Below are 14,918 nucleotides of genomic sequence, written 5' to 3'. Positions count from 1 at the left end.
CCAGGGTTCATTAAGTGAGAAGAATGTGGGTTCCTTAGGACTGTTAGGTGTCCTGGCTCCAGAAGACAAGACAGCCATGTGTGATAAGAGAGAAGTACGTTGTTTGTGAGGTCCTGGAGAAGAAAGAAAGGAAGCAACTTCCTGACTAGGGTATTTTGTCCACAGACTGTGGGATGAACTGCCACAAACAGTGTAAAGACCTGGTGGTGTTTGAATGCAAGAAGCGAGCCAAGAACCTGACAGTCCCCACGGAGAACAGCATCGCTATGGGGCCAGTGTCCAGCCTGTGCTCACTGGGAGCCAAAGATCTACTCCACGGTAAGAAGACACTGGGAAGAGTGCAAAGTACTGAGGGGAGGGCAACGTCTGGAACGATCACCTCATAATTGTATGTCTTCATTTGTAAACCTGGACCTCTTCTGCTGGGACAGGACTGAGCCCTGCCACATTCCTAGTCTTCAGCTCCCTGACTGTGCCTCACACCTAAGGGTGTTAGAATAAGAGTACAAGTTAGGCATTAAAATCAACAGGTGCTTGTTGAGTGACTATGCCAAGTGCAGATACTGATTTCTGGCCAAGATAGTCCCTCAAATTAACAATGTTCCTCCTCCATCCCCAAACCTAAAACAATGATAGTGAGAATATGTGCATGTGTGTGTGTGTGCGTGTGTGTGTGCGCGCGTGCGTGTGTGTGTGTGTGTGTGTGTGTAATATATCTGGTATATAAACAGGCAAAATCTAATGCTTATTATGTTAGTACTGGTTCATATGGTATAAGAAGCCATGTGACCTCTAATTAGAGCCAAAAGGGAAAAGCTCACTTCTCACAACAAGCTAGACTCACTGTTTGTCATCCTGTCTTATGCCATTTTCTCCCTCTGTGGAACAGACGGGTTTATAATATCAAGTACTTACAATTGGGCCTAACACAGATAAGTGCCCTGTGTGGTTCTTACTATGCTTGAAATGGAGTCCCGAGTGGAGAAGTTATTACAGTCGCAGCAAAGCCTGGAGAAAACTGTCCACTGTGCACTTAAGTCACTTTTAAACCCCAGTGTTAAGTATCAGTACGCATTTAACAATCAATTATAGGAAAACTTAAGTGCTTTACTTTCAGGTAAGCAGTACAGACTCCTTATCATACTAGCCAAGTAAAATTTTCTGCTATCCTTCTGAATCCTTTCCCATACCATGTGTCTAAACATAGGCTGACTCCAAATATGGAAGGTGATTTGTTCCTAGGAAAAACTTTTTCCTGAGATTTTATGTTCATGTGTCTATGCGTGTGTGTGTTATATTGGGGACTGAACAAGGGGCACTCAAGCTCTGAGCTCCAGCTCTTCTGATTTTGAAACAAGGTCTCATGAAGTTGCCGAGGCCGGCCTCAAACTTGAAATTCTTCTGTCTCGGCCCGCCAAGTACTGGGATTACAGGAGTTTGCCACTGACTGAGGACCCTTTTGCATACTAAGCAAGGACTCTGTCACTTAGCCATACCTCCAGCTTGATGTTCAACTCTTAATAGAAGTCACCACAAAAACCACCGTGAAAGATATTCTGTCATGTAAAATCCAAGTATTCACAGAACATGGCAGGAAGCAGTTGAGTTTGGGACCTCAACCAGGACTCCCCAAGGGGCTGTTCTTAGGGATTTCCAGCCATCTGTCCCCTCACCCCTAAACCCAGCCCCAAAATGGTAAAAAAAAAAAAAAAAAAAGACTTCTGAGAAAACAGGAAATAGAATAATGGTAGGATAAAAAAAGTATCATGGGCAACAACTGAAAATTGCTGTGAAACTGCTTTTTAAGACAAGCTTTGTTTGTAATGGGAAAACTACCCAATATCATTATCCATTCAAGTTGCTTCCTTCTCCTTAATTCTTTTTTTCTGGTACAGCACCTGCTCATCAAACTAAAATTGCCAATGATTTCATTTGAGCTCATCATTATCTTTTTCAGTCTCCCTGTAACTTTTTGCACAGATCAGTTTTACTTTTTAGAAACGTACGCTTGTACTGCTGTTTATAACATTGTGGTGTCCTATAATGCTTCCTGGAACTTTAAAGGCTCCCTTCCATTGCTTTTTTCTTATTTGCCTTTTCCCTTTTTGCTCCCCCAAAAATAGAGTTCTCAAAGTTCTGTCTTAAACTCCTTGTATGTCTAGGAAATTGACCTAAACAATAGAAGGGGTTATATCCATAATTAGGTCAAAAAAATAGTGTAACTGGTTTAAAGAAAAGGAGGAAGCTGGGCATGGTGGCACACACTTGTAATCCCAGGACTTGGGAGGCTGAGACAGGAGGATTGCAGGTTCACAGCCAGCCTCAGCTACTTAGTGAGGCCCCTGGCAACTAGTTAGATCCTGTTCAAAATAAAAATAGGGCTGGGGGTATAGCTTGGAGGTAGAATGCCCCTAGGTTCCATCCCCAGTACTGCAAAAAACAAAACAAAACAAAACAAAAAAAAGAACAAAAGGGGGAGGGGTTCAAGGCACTCGGGACTCACCTGCTTTCTTTCACAAAGGATGAAAACAGCAGGTGTCTGTCTGTATTTTGAGCTGAGTGATTATGGTAGAACACTGGAAATCAGGAGAAAAACAGAAACCCTTTGAGAGACCCCAAACAACAGCATGGTAAGAGAGACAACATCCTGACACCTGCTTGTGATAGGGAGGAGGAGCCTCCCTGCATAGGGTGAAGACGAGATTTCCACAAAGTCCCAGCAAACTGGTAGTGCAAATTACTGACAAGCCTCGCTACTGGGAAGTTCCACAACCCTCATGGATTTGCAGTCTAACTACAAAAGTAACCTAAAATAAAGCAGCCTTGCTTTGGAAAAATAATTCATAATATATCCACAAATTTAAAAACCCTCCAGGTAGCCAGAATCCATTTTGAGGCAGGACTTATCTGATATTGGACTGCTGGGGTCCAAAACTCCCGTATAGGCCCAGCTCTGGGACCCTATGGATGCTTTGCTGCACTGCCCTGCACTGTCTGGGATGGAAACAAAGGATATTGCCTCAGTCAGTGGGTGATCAGGAAGCCTGCCCCCAGACCAGTCACATGCAGAAGCACACCAGTGCCCTCCCCTCAGTGACATGGCGGGGGAAGAACCCTCCCCGAGCAACGCAGCGATCTGGCTGTTGGGGCTTGGCTCTCTCACTCCACCTGCACTGCAGCTGAAGAGTCGGGGGCAGGCCCTGGCAGCCACTCTGCCCTTCGTGCATACAGCCAAGGGAGACTGCAGGAGGAATTTTGCCTGGCTCGGGTGAGACCTTCTGCTCACTCCCTGGCAGGAGCTATAGCTGAAAGAGTAAGAGGTGGATGGGAAGCCCCAGCTGCACCCACAAACACACAGCTAAGTGGGAAGCGTCCTGGGCCTTGCTCATGGGGAGTCACGCACACAGTAGCAACAGAGAGGAATACCACCACACCTGCATGGCTGCCACCCTGCACTCTGATGATGGGACTGGGTATGAGCTCCAGAGGGGGTGCTACGATTTCTGCTCTCTGCCTCTCCCGAGCAAGCATGCAGGCCAGACCACTCGCTGTCTGGTCAGAGGGTAAGTGCGTCAGGCCCCTTACCACTGCTAGTGCAGCCAGTACCAGAGACCTTACAGGTAACAAAACCAACACCATTGGTGCCTGAGGAAAGCCCCAGCATGACTGTGGAAGTCGTGTGAGGGTATACCCACACACTGCTGTCTGTACCATACCTGCTTTGAACTTCTAGTGTCCCCATTCTTGCATGACCTGCAGAGACAGCCTCTCTCAAACTCTAGCACTGTACACACTGTGCCTAGCTAGAAAATAAATACAACACTGCATAATAAACCAATACCCCAAGACATATCTTTAGGAGAAAGCTGCTTCCTAAGAAGGCCATTATCCCACAGAAGTGGTAGATATCTGATCCACCATAGATGGGCAAATCTCAAAGCAGGAAGACAAAAAATATGGTAAAACAGTATTATGACACCACCAAAAGATCTTAATTCTCTAGTAACAGGTTCCAAGGAAACAAAAATGGACAAAGTACCTAATGAAGAATTCAAAAGAATGGTTTTTAAAAGCTCAACGAGACCAAGCGAATACAGATTACATAGTTAAAGTAGGAAGACAACACAGGATATGAATGGGAATCGCAGCAAAAAGGGATTATGAAAAAGAACCAGCAGATCTTGGAAATTAAGAACTTGATAACTGAAATAAAAAAAAAAACCTTAGCTGAAAGCTTCAATAACCGAGCAGATCAAGTAGAAGATAATCAAAGCTTGAAGACAGGTATTTAGAAATAACACATTCAGACAGAACAAGCATTCAGGATCTTTGGGACACCACTAAATGACTTAATATCTGCAAGGTTGTAATACCCAACAATGAGGAAATCAAGGTCAAAGGCATAGAAACGTCCCTAATATTGGGAAAGGCATGGACACCTGTGTACAAGAGGCTCATAGAACTCCAGATAGCCCCCAAGATCTTCTTTAAGACATAGTCAAAAGAATAGAACAAAGAAAGAACCTTTAATCCCAAGAGGAGTACCAAGTACATTTAAGGGCAATCCAGCTTTATTAACAGCAGATCCCTATAGTTCTGAAGAGAACTGAATGAAGTATCCCAAGTCCTGGAAGAAAACTGCAAACCAAGATGACTACACCCACCAAAGCTATCCTTCAGAAACAAAGGAGAAATAAAAGATTTTCAAAGAGAAGCAAAAGTGAGTGAATTCAGGACCAACAGACCAGCTTTATAAAAGATGCTTTAGGGAACCCTGTGTTCAAAAGGGAAAGAAAGCTAGCTCGTGTCATGATACCATGTGAAAGTATAAATCCCCATAGAATAAATACACACAAGAGAAAGAAATATAAAAGAAACATCAATACAGTAAACCATCAAACTTACAAAGATAATTAAGACAAGAATAATAAAAAGTATTTAAAATAGCTAAAAGAAAATCAACAAATGACAGGCTTACGTCCATACATTTCCATAATAACTTTGAATGTAAATGGACTAAATTCCCCACATAAAAAACAAAGACTGGTTAAAAGGATAAAAACAAGCCCAAAAATATGTTGCCTACAAGAAACTAATTTTACCAGTACAGACACACAAACTAAAAGGGAAAAGATAGAAAATGATATTCTAAGCAATAGAATCCTAAAGCAATGAGTAACTATTCTTATACCCAACAAAATTAAGAAAAAACTATAAGAATGATTAAGGAATCAACTCATCAAGAAGACAAAATATATATATATATAAATCTCTATACACCTAATGTCAGAGCATTCTATTTTATAAGAAATACCATTTTACCAAACAAGAGTGATAAGCTCTAATATAAAAGTGAAGGGTTTCATCAATACCCCATTCTCATTAAAGGAAAGATCATTCGGAAACAACAGAGTTAAACCGTATTATGCATTAAATGGACTTAACACAGAACATCCCATCCAACAGGTGAGAACATGCATTGTTTCCATCAACGCATGGAACTTTATAATAGACCAATTATTAGAACACAAAACAAGTCTTAATAAATTAAAATCTGAATGAAACAAGAGAAACTTTAGAAATTATACGAATACATGGATACTAAACAACATACTTTTGAATGGACAATGGGTCACTAAGGACATCAGAGAGAAAATTTAAAACGTCTTGAAACAAATGAAAATGGAAGCAACATCAACACCTGTGAGATACAGCAAAAGCAACACAGAGAAATGTACACCAAGGAATGAATATATTAAAAAAAGATTCAAATAAATAATCTAATGATGCATCCCCAAAACAAGAATGAATGAAAATCAGAGTGGGAATAGTCTAAAAAAATACAAAAGATCAATTAAAGAGTTGGTTCTTTGAGACAATGAAAGCTGACAAACTTTTAGACTAACCAAGAAAAATAAATAAATAAAAGAAGCCAGCATGGTGATGCACACCTGGGAAGGTGAGACAGGAGGACCACAAGTGTGAAGCTAGCCTCAGCAATATAGTGAGGCTCTCAAGACCCTGTTTCCAAGTAAAAAATAATATAGGGCTGGAAGGCGTAGCTCAGACGTAGAATGCCACTGGTTCAACCCCCAGAACCACACAAAGGAAAAAAGAAAAAAGAGCAAAGACCCAAGGAAATAAAATTAAAGGTAAAATAAGGAAATATTCTGAGAAACCGTATGCTAATATGCTAACAAACTGGAGAATCCAGAAGAAATGGACAGATTTCTAAACACACATTATGTCCTACCCAAATTGATCCAATAGGATATAAAAAGTCTGAACAGGAGCCTGGCGTGGTGGCGCATGCTTGTAATCCCAGCATTTGGGAGGCTGAGACTGGAGGATCGTGGTTCGCGGACAGCCTCAGCTACTTAGTGAGGCCCTGTTTCAAAATAAAGAATAAAAAAATAGGGTAGGGGATGTAGCTTGGAGGTCAAATACCCCTGGGTTCCATCCCCAGAACCGCAAAATAAATAAATAAATAAATAAATAAATAAATAAATAAATAAATAAAATTTTAAAAATGGCGAAGACTGGCTTAAGAAACTCTGTTTCCAAATTTAAAAAAATATAAAAATGGGTCTGGGAGTGTAGCCCAGAAGTAGAAGGGTTTTCAAAAACCCCAGTACCACCAAAAGAAAAAAAAAAAAAGTCTGAACAGACCTATAATAAGTAATAAAAAATGTTTTTTAGAAAATCCTCCACCGGACGTGGTGGCGCACGCTTGTAATCCCCGCGCTTGGGAGGCAGAGACAGGAGGATCGCGCAGGTTCGAAGCCAGCCGCGCTGGCTTAAGAGACCCTGTTTCAAAAAATATAAAATAGGTCTGGGAGTGTAGCCCGGAGGTAGAAGGGCTTCCAGGAACCCCAGTACCACCAAAAAAAAAAAGAAAAAAGTGAAAGACCTCTATAATGAAAATTACAAAAACCGATAAACTGAAGACAATAAAAAATGGAAAGACCTCTCATGCTCATGGATTAGAAAATCTAATATACAAATTCAATGTAATCCCCATCAAAATACCAAATATTCTTAATAGAACCAGAAAAAACAATGTTAAAATTCATATGGAAGCACAAGAGGTCCTGGGTAGCTAAAGCAGTCTTGAAGAAAGCTGGAGGCGTCACAGTACTTGATTTCAAGATGCACTAAGAGCCACAGTCACCAAACAGCATGGTATTGGCATAAAAGCTGACACACAGGCCAAAGAAATGGAACAGAGAACTCAGAAATGAACATGTGAATCTCTACAGAGGCACCAAAGACACGCTGGAGAAAGGCCAACCTTGTCAGCAGATGGTGCTGGAAGTCAGGAGTCACGCAGAAGATGACACAAAGTCAACTCAAACTGGATCAAGAGACCTAATGTAAAACCTGAAACTCTGAAGCTACTACAGGAGAACATAAGAGAAACACTTCGAGATAGTAGTGCAGGCCAAAAGCAAAGAAAACAAGCAAAAATTGACTAGTGGGATTGCACTAAATTTAAAAGCTTCTAAACAAGAAAGGCAACAGCAGAATGAAGAGATAATCTATGGGAGGAGAGGAAATACTTGCTGGCTGTGCATTTCACAGAGAGATAAGATCTAGAATATATAAATAACACAAACACTTAATAAATAGGCAATCTAATTAAAAATGGGCAAAGAATATACTTTTCTAAGGAATTATATATGAAAATATGCTGAGTAAAATCAGCCATCTAAGAAATACACATCAAAACTACAATGAAGTCGGGTGTGATGGCGCACGCTTGTAATCCCAGCATTCGGGAGGCTGAGACAGGAGGATCGCGGTTCGCGGACAGCCTCAGCTATTTAGTGAGGCCCTCTGCAACTCAGTGAGACCCTGTTTCAAAGTAAAGAATGAAAAATAGGGCAGGGGGTGTAGCTCAGAGGTCGAATGCCCCTGGGTTCCATCCCCAGACCCGCAAAAAAAAAAAAAAAAAAAAAAAAAAAACTACAATGAGATACCATTTCACAGCAGTTATTTTTTCTTAAAAGAACTAACAAATGCTGAAGAGGATACGGAGAAAAAGGAACATTAATATGCACGTTGTGCGTATGTTTGGAAATATCATACCCAATACCATTCATACGTAGTTACTATGTGTTCATTTTTTTAAAGTAGGAAAATGAGCCAGGCATGGTAGACAGCACATGCCTGTAACACCAGCTGCTTTGGAAGCTGAAGCAGGAGGGTCACAAGTCTGAGGCCAGCCTAGGCAATTTAGTGAGACTCTCTCAAAAAAATTAAATCTTTAAAAATCACAGTGGCTGCCCGGGCTTGTGTAGCACAAAGCCCAGGGTTCAATCTCCAATACAAAAGGAAAAAAAGTAGGAAAAAAAGAGATGCAAAAATCGTCACCTATAATACTCCTTCAAATAATGTAATTAGACTAAGTATAACAATTTTAAGCATGGCAGTAAACTATAATTATAATTTTGGTTTTATATGGCTAAACTATGTTCTTAAGAGAAAATTAAACTACAATTCTTATTAGATTTCTAGGATTGAAACTATGGATTCAAGTTAAAAATGCTAGAAAACCTGTTTTAAGCTATTTTGACTATCGATCTGATGTCTTAGCTAGAAAATCTATTAACAGGGAAAAAATAACACTGTAATTCAAATGTATACTTTTTGCAGAGCACTTTCTCTTACATAATAATTTTCTCCCAAACTCCAGAAGGTAATATTTTTATCCCCAGTTAATGAGATAAACACAATCCCAAAATTATGTCACGCAGGACCTGGTACATTTCAGTGAGTCCAGGTTTAGTGCTGAGTCTTTGCAAACAGTAAACTTAGATGATCTGTAGTTTATCTTAAAGCCTTCTGTACATCTCAAATACAGTCTTACTCTGCTTTTCTGGGAAATTACTCTTTATGGTTATCGTTTCCAGACTGGACCCTAGGCAGTGGTATTGGTTCAAGGAAGAAAACCAGAATGACTCCTCTGTCCCTTTCCCATCAATATCAAGCAAAGGCCACATATTTGGAACACACTTCCACAAAGCCAAAACTTCCCCTTCAGCGTTATGCTGTGGCCAATATATAAATGAGTCCAACAAAGGGTTCCTACCCCCTGCTAAAGGGCCCCTCTATCAGGCCCCAGACTTTGGTTACTAAGCATACCCGAATCCACAGAAAAGAGTAAGCATAGCATTTCTCTCTCTCCATCGGTCCTGCTCTCTTAAACTGATGGAACTTGGCAGCATTGAGCCAGTGTAGAAATGGCAACCTTTGTACCAACAGAAAAGATGCCCTTTCTTCAGGGTCAGTGCATCTGGACAGCAGTAGCTGTGGTTTGGCCAGCAGAATTCCTGGGTTTCAGCTTGTATGCACTCCCTAAATTGGATGCCTGCAGATGGGTTCTGTTTGGAACATCTATAACAGTAAGAAGGGCATTGTGTGAAACTGTGAGACTCTCGAGTGTGCTTTTGTAAAAGTACTAACACAGTATGTCTCTCCCCACAGCACCTGAAGACGCATCCTTTACATTTCCTAACGGGGAGACGATGGAGCACGGTGAGGAGAGTAAGGACCGGACCATCATGTTGATGGGAGTGTCCTCACAGAAGATTTCCGTTCGGCTCAAGAGAACTGTTGCCCACAAAAGCACCCAGACCGAGCCACTCCCGTGGACTGGCAGCGAGGCCCTGTCTGGCCACGCCGTGCTGTCCTCCCCGAGGAAGACGGCCCAGGATGCCCTTTACGTGCCTCCCAGTTGCACATCTCCGTGCCCCAGCCCAGTCTTGGTCAGAAAGCGGGCTTTTGTCAAGTGGGAGAATAAAGAATCCCTCATAAAATCAAAAGAAGAGCTCCGGCACCTCAGACTCCCGACCTACCAAGAGCTGGAACAGGTACCGTCCTTTTCATTCCTTTTTTCCCAAACTGGCTTAGTGAAGTAAAACAAAACAGGGACAAGTCTGTGAACTGAAGAGTCACCTCACCTGGACTACTAACAGGATAAAGAAAAAAGAGAGGGAGGAAGAACAATGTTACCGATCACAGTAACAAGTCATTTTAGAGACCAGAAAGCAAGGATACATTAATTTTAACACCATTCGTTTTATTAAAGGGGAGGAATGCCTGCCTGCATTCCCAACACATCAAGCTCTGTGCTATGTGTTGGGAGGCCTAGCAGTACAAACACAACCCAACATCCACCTGGCTAGAATTCCTTCTGTAATTCTACATACATCCCAGTGAGGCTGCCCACGAGGCCTCAGGATTCCCTGCCAGACTGCCAGGAGTGGACGCAGAGAACATCTCAAGACACAAGTTAGAGAATATATGGGAAACTCTAAACATCACATTTAGGTAAAACATGAAAAAAAAATGAGATTTTTCTGGATGAAAGGAACTCTCTTGCTCAAAGTATATTTAAAGATGTGCACTAAGGATCAAGTCAATCAGAAGGTAACTGAAGGTGGGCGAGGTGGCGCACGCTTATAATCCCAGCATTCGGGAGGCGGAAACGGGGATCGCAGTTCGCGGAAAGCCTCAGCTATTTAGCGAGGCCCTTCACAACTCAGTGAGACCCTGTTTCAAAAATAAAAGACTAAAACATAGGGCTGAGAGTGTAGCTTGGAGGTAGAATGCCCCTGGGTTCCATCCCCAGTGGCCAAAAAAAGTTTGGATTATATAAAGCCCTTCTTTCTCTTTAAAGTTCTGAACATAACTTTTAAGAATGAAACCTTGAAAAATGAACTTGATAAAAGTAAAAAGGTCTTTGGTCTTGGAAGTGAAGCCTTCTTTCCAATCCAGATGTTCTTTTCTGCCAGCTGTTAGGCTCTGTGCTCTGTCTGGTCCTATGTATGCTGCAAGGACAGGATTACGTGTAAGGTCTCAATCCTGACATTTATGTGCCTATGAACGGGAATGCTGAGACATGTAGGCTGTAGAAAGAGTTCAGATATATTAGGTCTAGAATACTTCCTACTCAGTAAATCAGGGCCAGTAAACTCTCTCCATCTTCACAGCTGCCTTTCTTTTCTTTTATCCATAGTAAATAAATTTTAGGACCAAAATTCCTACATACATTTTAAAGGAATAGTAACATGCCCCACTTTTTCATTAAGTAAAATTCTTACAGCCAGGCCTGGTGGCACACTCCTGTACTTGGGAGGCTGACAGGAGGATCAATGGTTCACAGCCAGCCTCAGCAATTTAGTGGGACCCTGTTTCAAAATAGAAAATAGCTCAGAGGCAGAATGCTCCTGGGTTCAATCCCTCGTACCAAATAAATTAATTAATTAAATTCTTACAATGATTTATCTATAATTCAACAGTCCTATACAATGATTCGTCAAACCAACCCAGTATTTAAAATGCATGTAATATATAAATGTTAGTGAATGGGACAAAAGAAAAAGCAAACAAGGCTCTTGGGTCAGATATACCTGGGCTCATATCTAGTCTAAAACCATATGGCAATATTTCCTGCTTCTATAAAACTTCAATCTACCATCTATTTTCAGGGTGTGTGTAAGAGTCACTGTATTCTAGTACCATTATCATGTAGCACAGCACCAGGCACACAGCAAGTGCTCGGTACAAAATAGTGGCTAACACTCAATCCAGGTCGCTCAAGCTAAGAAACAACCCAGCGCCTCTGTGATTACCCAGACACTGCCCCTGTCTTCTTTTGGTGTTATCAGTGCAATAAAATGTAAGGTCATTAGCCTCAAAATCGAAAGCCTCGAAATCAGCTGATGGCTCTATAATTTAAGTCACTGCAAATTAAATCACCAAGTCCTAGTTTAGGAAGTAAGGTAAAATTCTTATTTTTATCAAAAGCATACGTTAGTTTTCAATGACTTGAGGGACTTAAATTAAGTGTAATATCTCTTATTATAGAATTTTCAAGCACTGCTTTTATGACCCCCAGACCTAACCAGAGACTGTTTCTGCCAAGTCAAGACCTCCTGCTCTATAACCCCCACAGGTTTTGCCACCCTCCACCCACTGTTCAGGAATGGTTTATTCTGCTTGCTAGCCACTCACATCTGGGATATGGTAACAAAGACTAACTGCTATTTGTACATGTTCATTTGGTATATAACTTGTTATTTTCTACTCAGGACAAAATAACTATTTTAAAAACAGTTATTAATTCTCAACCACAGTGAATAGAAGATGCCAAGCAAGTGCTTGTACTTCCAGTGTTGCAACTGGTTTGCTATTCATTGCTACTTTATTAACATACCTTATTCTCCTTTCCCTTTAGGAAATAAATACCCTGAGAGCAGATAATGATGCCCTGAAGATTCAACTGAAATATGCACAGAAGAAAATAGAATCCCTCCAGCTTGAAAAAACTAATCATGTCTTAGCCCAAATGGAGCAGGGTGACTGTTCTTAGCCCAAAAACCTCAAGGGCGATCTGTAGATGAGTACACTGGAGATCTCAGTTCCTACAATGATTGACGCAAAGACCTGGGAACCTGAGATTAACTATCTTTAAAAAGGGTACTTTAAAAAAGAAAAGCCAGTTACCATTTTTGTTACTTTTAAGATTCCTAATGTGCAGCACTGTTTGCTCTTTCAGTCAGCAGACTCGGGGAGGAAAGCTGAAGAATGCAAAACTTTTGGCATTCATACTAAATCTTTCCCTTTCTGGGCCTAATACCAAAGTGTGCTAAACTATGGCTCTTGTCTCCTGACAAGGGAGCATCTCATGTGCTTTGCTCAACTGACTCACCCTTAGAACCAAGATCTCTGGAAAAGGGACTTGCTTCCTTCCCTGGGTTTTCTGCAAACTTGGGGATTTAGTGTGTTCCACCCAATTTTTGCTTATCATGAAAAAATACCCATATTCCAAAGCAGATTGGCTCCTGTGTTGCCGCATTCTGTGTAGATGTGGTTTCTACTTTGCTACCTCAGAACTAATCAGCCCTCACCCCCACTGCACTCCTACACACACAGGCACGCCACACACACACACACACACACACACACACACACACACACACACACGCCACACATAACTACTTACAAGTGTATTTCTAGAGATGCAGCCATGGCTTTTTAGGATCTTTTAAACAACATGACATTACCCAATTGCAGGCCAACTCATAGTTCTAGTCTTAAAATCCTCATAGGTAATCAAGTTCATACCCTGGAAACATTGCTGTTACCATTTCATACATGACTGCCTACTTAGCTAAAATAAACATAATGCAAACATGTTTATCTTCAGATATTCTACAGTGGACAGGATTAGGAATTTGTGGCTTTTTAAAAAGAAAGTCTGGGAAATATGTTTAAGTCTTCATGTTCCTTAGTATTCTTTTAGTTCCATAGTATTCTTTTAGTATACTATTTTTAAAGTTCTCTTTTGAAATCGTGCTTAAACCGTCTTCACTATTAATACTATCTAGAAATAAGCTAGTTGGATTAGTAGCTTAAATAATAGCTGAGAGCATGTACATATGTATATAGAATGTAGATAAACAGACATGCATGTGGTGTGGAATTTTCTCCATCATACAATGTGGAAATGAATTAAACAACTTTTCATCACTTACTCACAAATACAGTTCAGTGTGTTCCAAGAGGGAAAAAACTTAAAATGTAAATTGTACTGTTTGGAACTAACAGTTCGGGAGGGTTCTATTATGAAGGTTAATGATAAATTGGCTAATTTGGTTGCTTGAGCAAATATTCATAAACTTATCAGCCTCCTTTTAGTTCTCAAAAAAAAAAAAATTCATGATTATTTTCTTTTGGGGGAACTTAGCTCCCATGCTTGGAAAACCAGGTACCAAACTGACCTGTAATTCACACACAAGTTAACCAACTGCCAAAAATTTAATCCTAACAAATAAAGGGCCCAAATCTAAAGCCAACAGCACCAAACCTTCCTAAGAATACCGTGCTGCCTACTGAGAGACACAGATCACTTATCTGATGAAAGTACCTCCATACTGAGTTTCGGTGACAGAACTAACTTCCGGTTAGTGTTTGCTACATTTAAGACAATCACTTCAGCACCGCATAGTAACACACACCTGTAATCCAAGTACTTGGGAGACGGAGACAGGAGGACTGCAGGTTCCAGGCCAACCTCAGCAACTTAGTATGACTTTGTTTCAAAATAAAAAATAAAATGGGTTGGGGTGTAGCTCAGTGGTAAAGTGCCCCTAGTTTTTAATCCCCAGTACCAAAAATAAATAAGTAAATAACTTTACACACAAATTAACTTTTTTTCTAAATTTAAACTCAGAGGTTCTCAAAGCAGAACTGCTTAGGTCCACCACCGGGTATATGCACTTACAGTAGCACTTTTTATAGGGAAAAAAATATGAGTTTATGATAAACTTTAAAATCTGTTTTCTTCACTATTTGCCTCTGATAAAGACCAAAAAGGTTATATAACTCAACTTTTAAGAAGTCACTGAAATTTTTTCATTCTTCTTACTCTCCCTCCTAAGTTAATTTTCATATAAGTAATCTGCAGTATAGAGAAATTCAAAAAGTTAGTGCCCTTAACCATCAAGGCTAGACGTGCCCAGCACTGCAGAATTGGCTGGAGTTTCATCGCAGGTCTTTATGCAGCCAGGGCCAACAAAGTGTGATGTGTGAATTAATATTCACGTTGGGCTGCAGGAGCTAGTGGAATCTACAGAAATAATCTGAAACAGGCTTGGGTTTATCAAGCCTAGAATGCAAATTTTTATTTCTCATCTTATCTTGAAATAAGTGTGGGTAGAGATTTATGTGCCAATCTTGTTTTACTAACAGCAACATCACTTCTCATTTTCTTCAATTCACTCACCTTTTTCCTGATCATTTGTGAATTTCTGTCTAAAGTTGTATAATGTAAAAGAACTACATGAAAAAAATGTACAGGTTGTAAAGTTTTTTTGATACTTAATGTAAGTTTTCCTTGTGTAATATTTATA

The 14,918-nt window shown here is 40.5% G+C and overlaps 1 protein-coding gene across 2 annotated transcripts in view; it reads left to right on the top strand.

The window, feature by feature from the left end:
- Positions 1–12,376, top strand: part of RASGRP1 (RAS guanyl releasing protein 1) — a gene marked incomplete at both ends in the record, with an annotated part of 63,872 nt that extends 51,496 nt beyond the window's left edge. For both annotated transcript variants that reach the window (XM_080708140.1, XM_080708139.1), the window contains 3 exons: positions 166–318; positions 9,487–9,872; positions 12,242–12,376. In XM_080708140.1, coding sequence (XP_080564266.1) covers positions 166–318; positions 9,487–9,872; positions 12,242–12,376 — 674 coding nt within the window. The remainder of the gene's footprint in view (positions 1–165; positions 319–9,486; positions 9,873–12,241) is intronic.
- Positions 12,377–14,918: the final 2,542 nt, after the last annotated feature.

Source organism: Muscardinus avellanarius (assembly GCF_963383645.1).
Source record: "Muscardinus avellanarius genome assembly, chromosome: 12".
Taxonomy (NCBI): Eukaryota; Metazoa; Chordata; class Mammalia; order Rodentia; family Gliridae; genus Muscardinus; species Muscardinus avellanarius.
The sequence above is the reverse complement of the archived record's forward strand: the minus strand, read 5'-3'. Positions and strand labels throughout refer to the sequence as shown.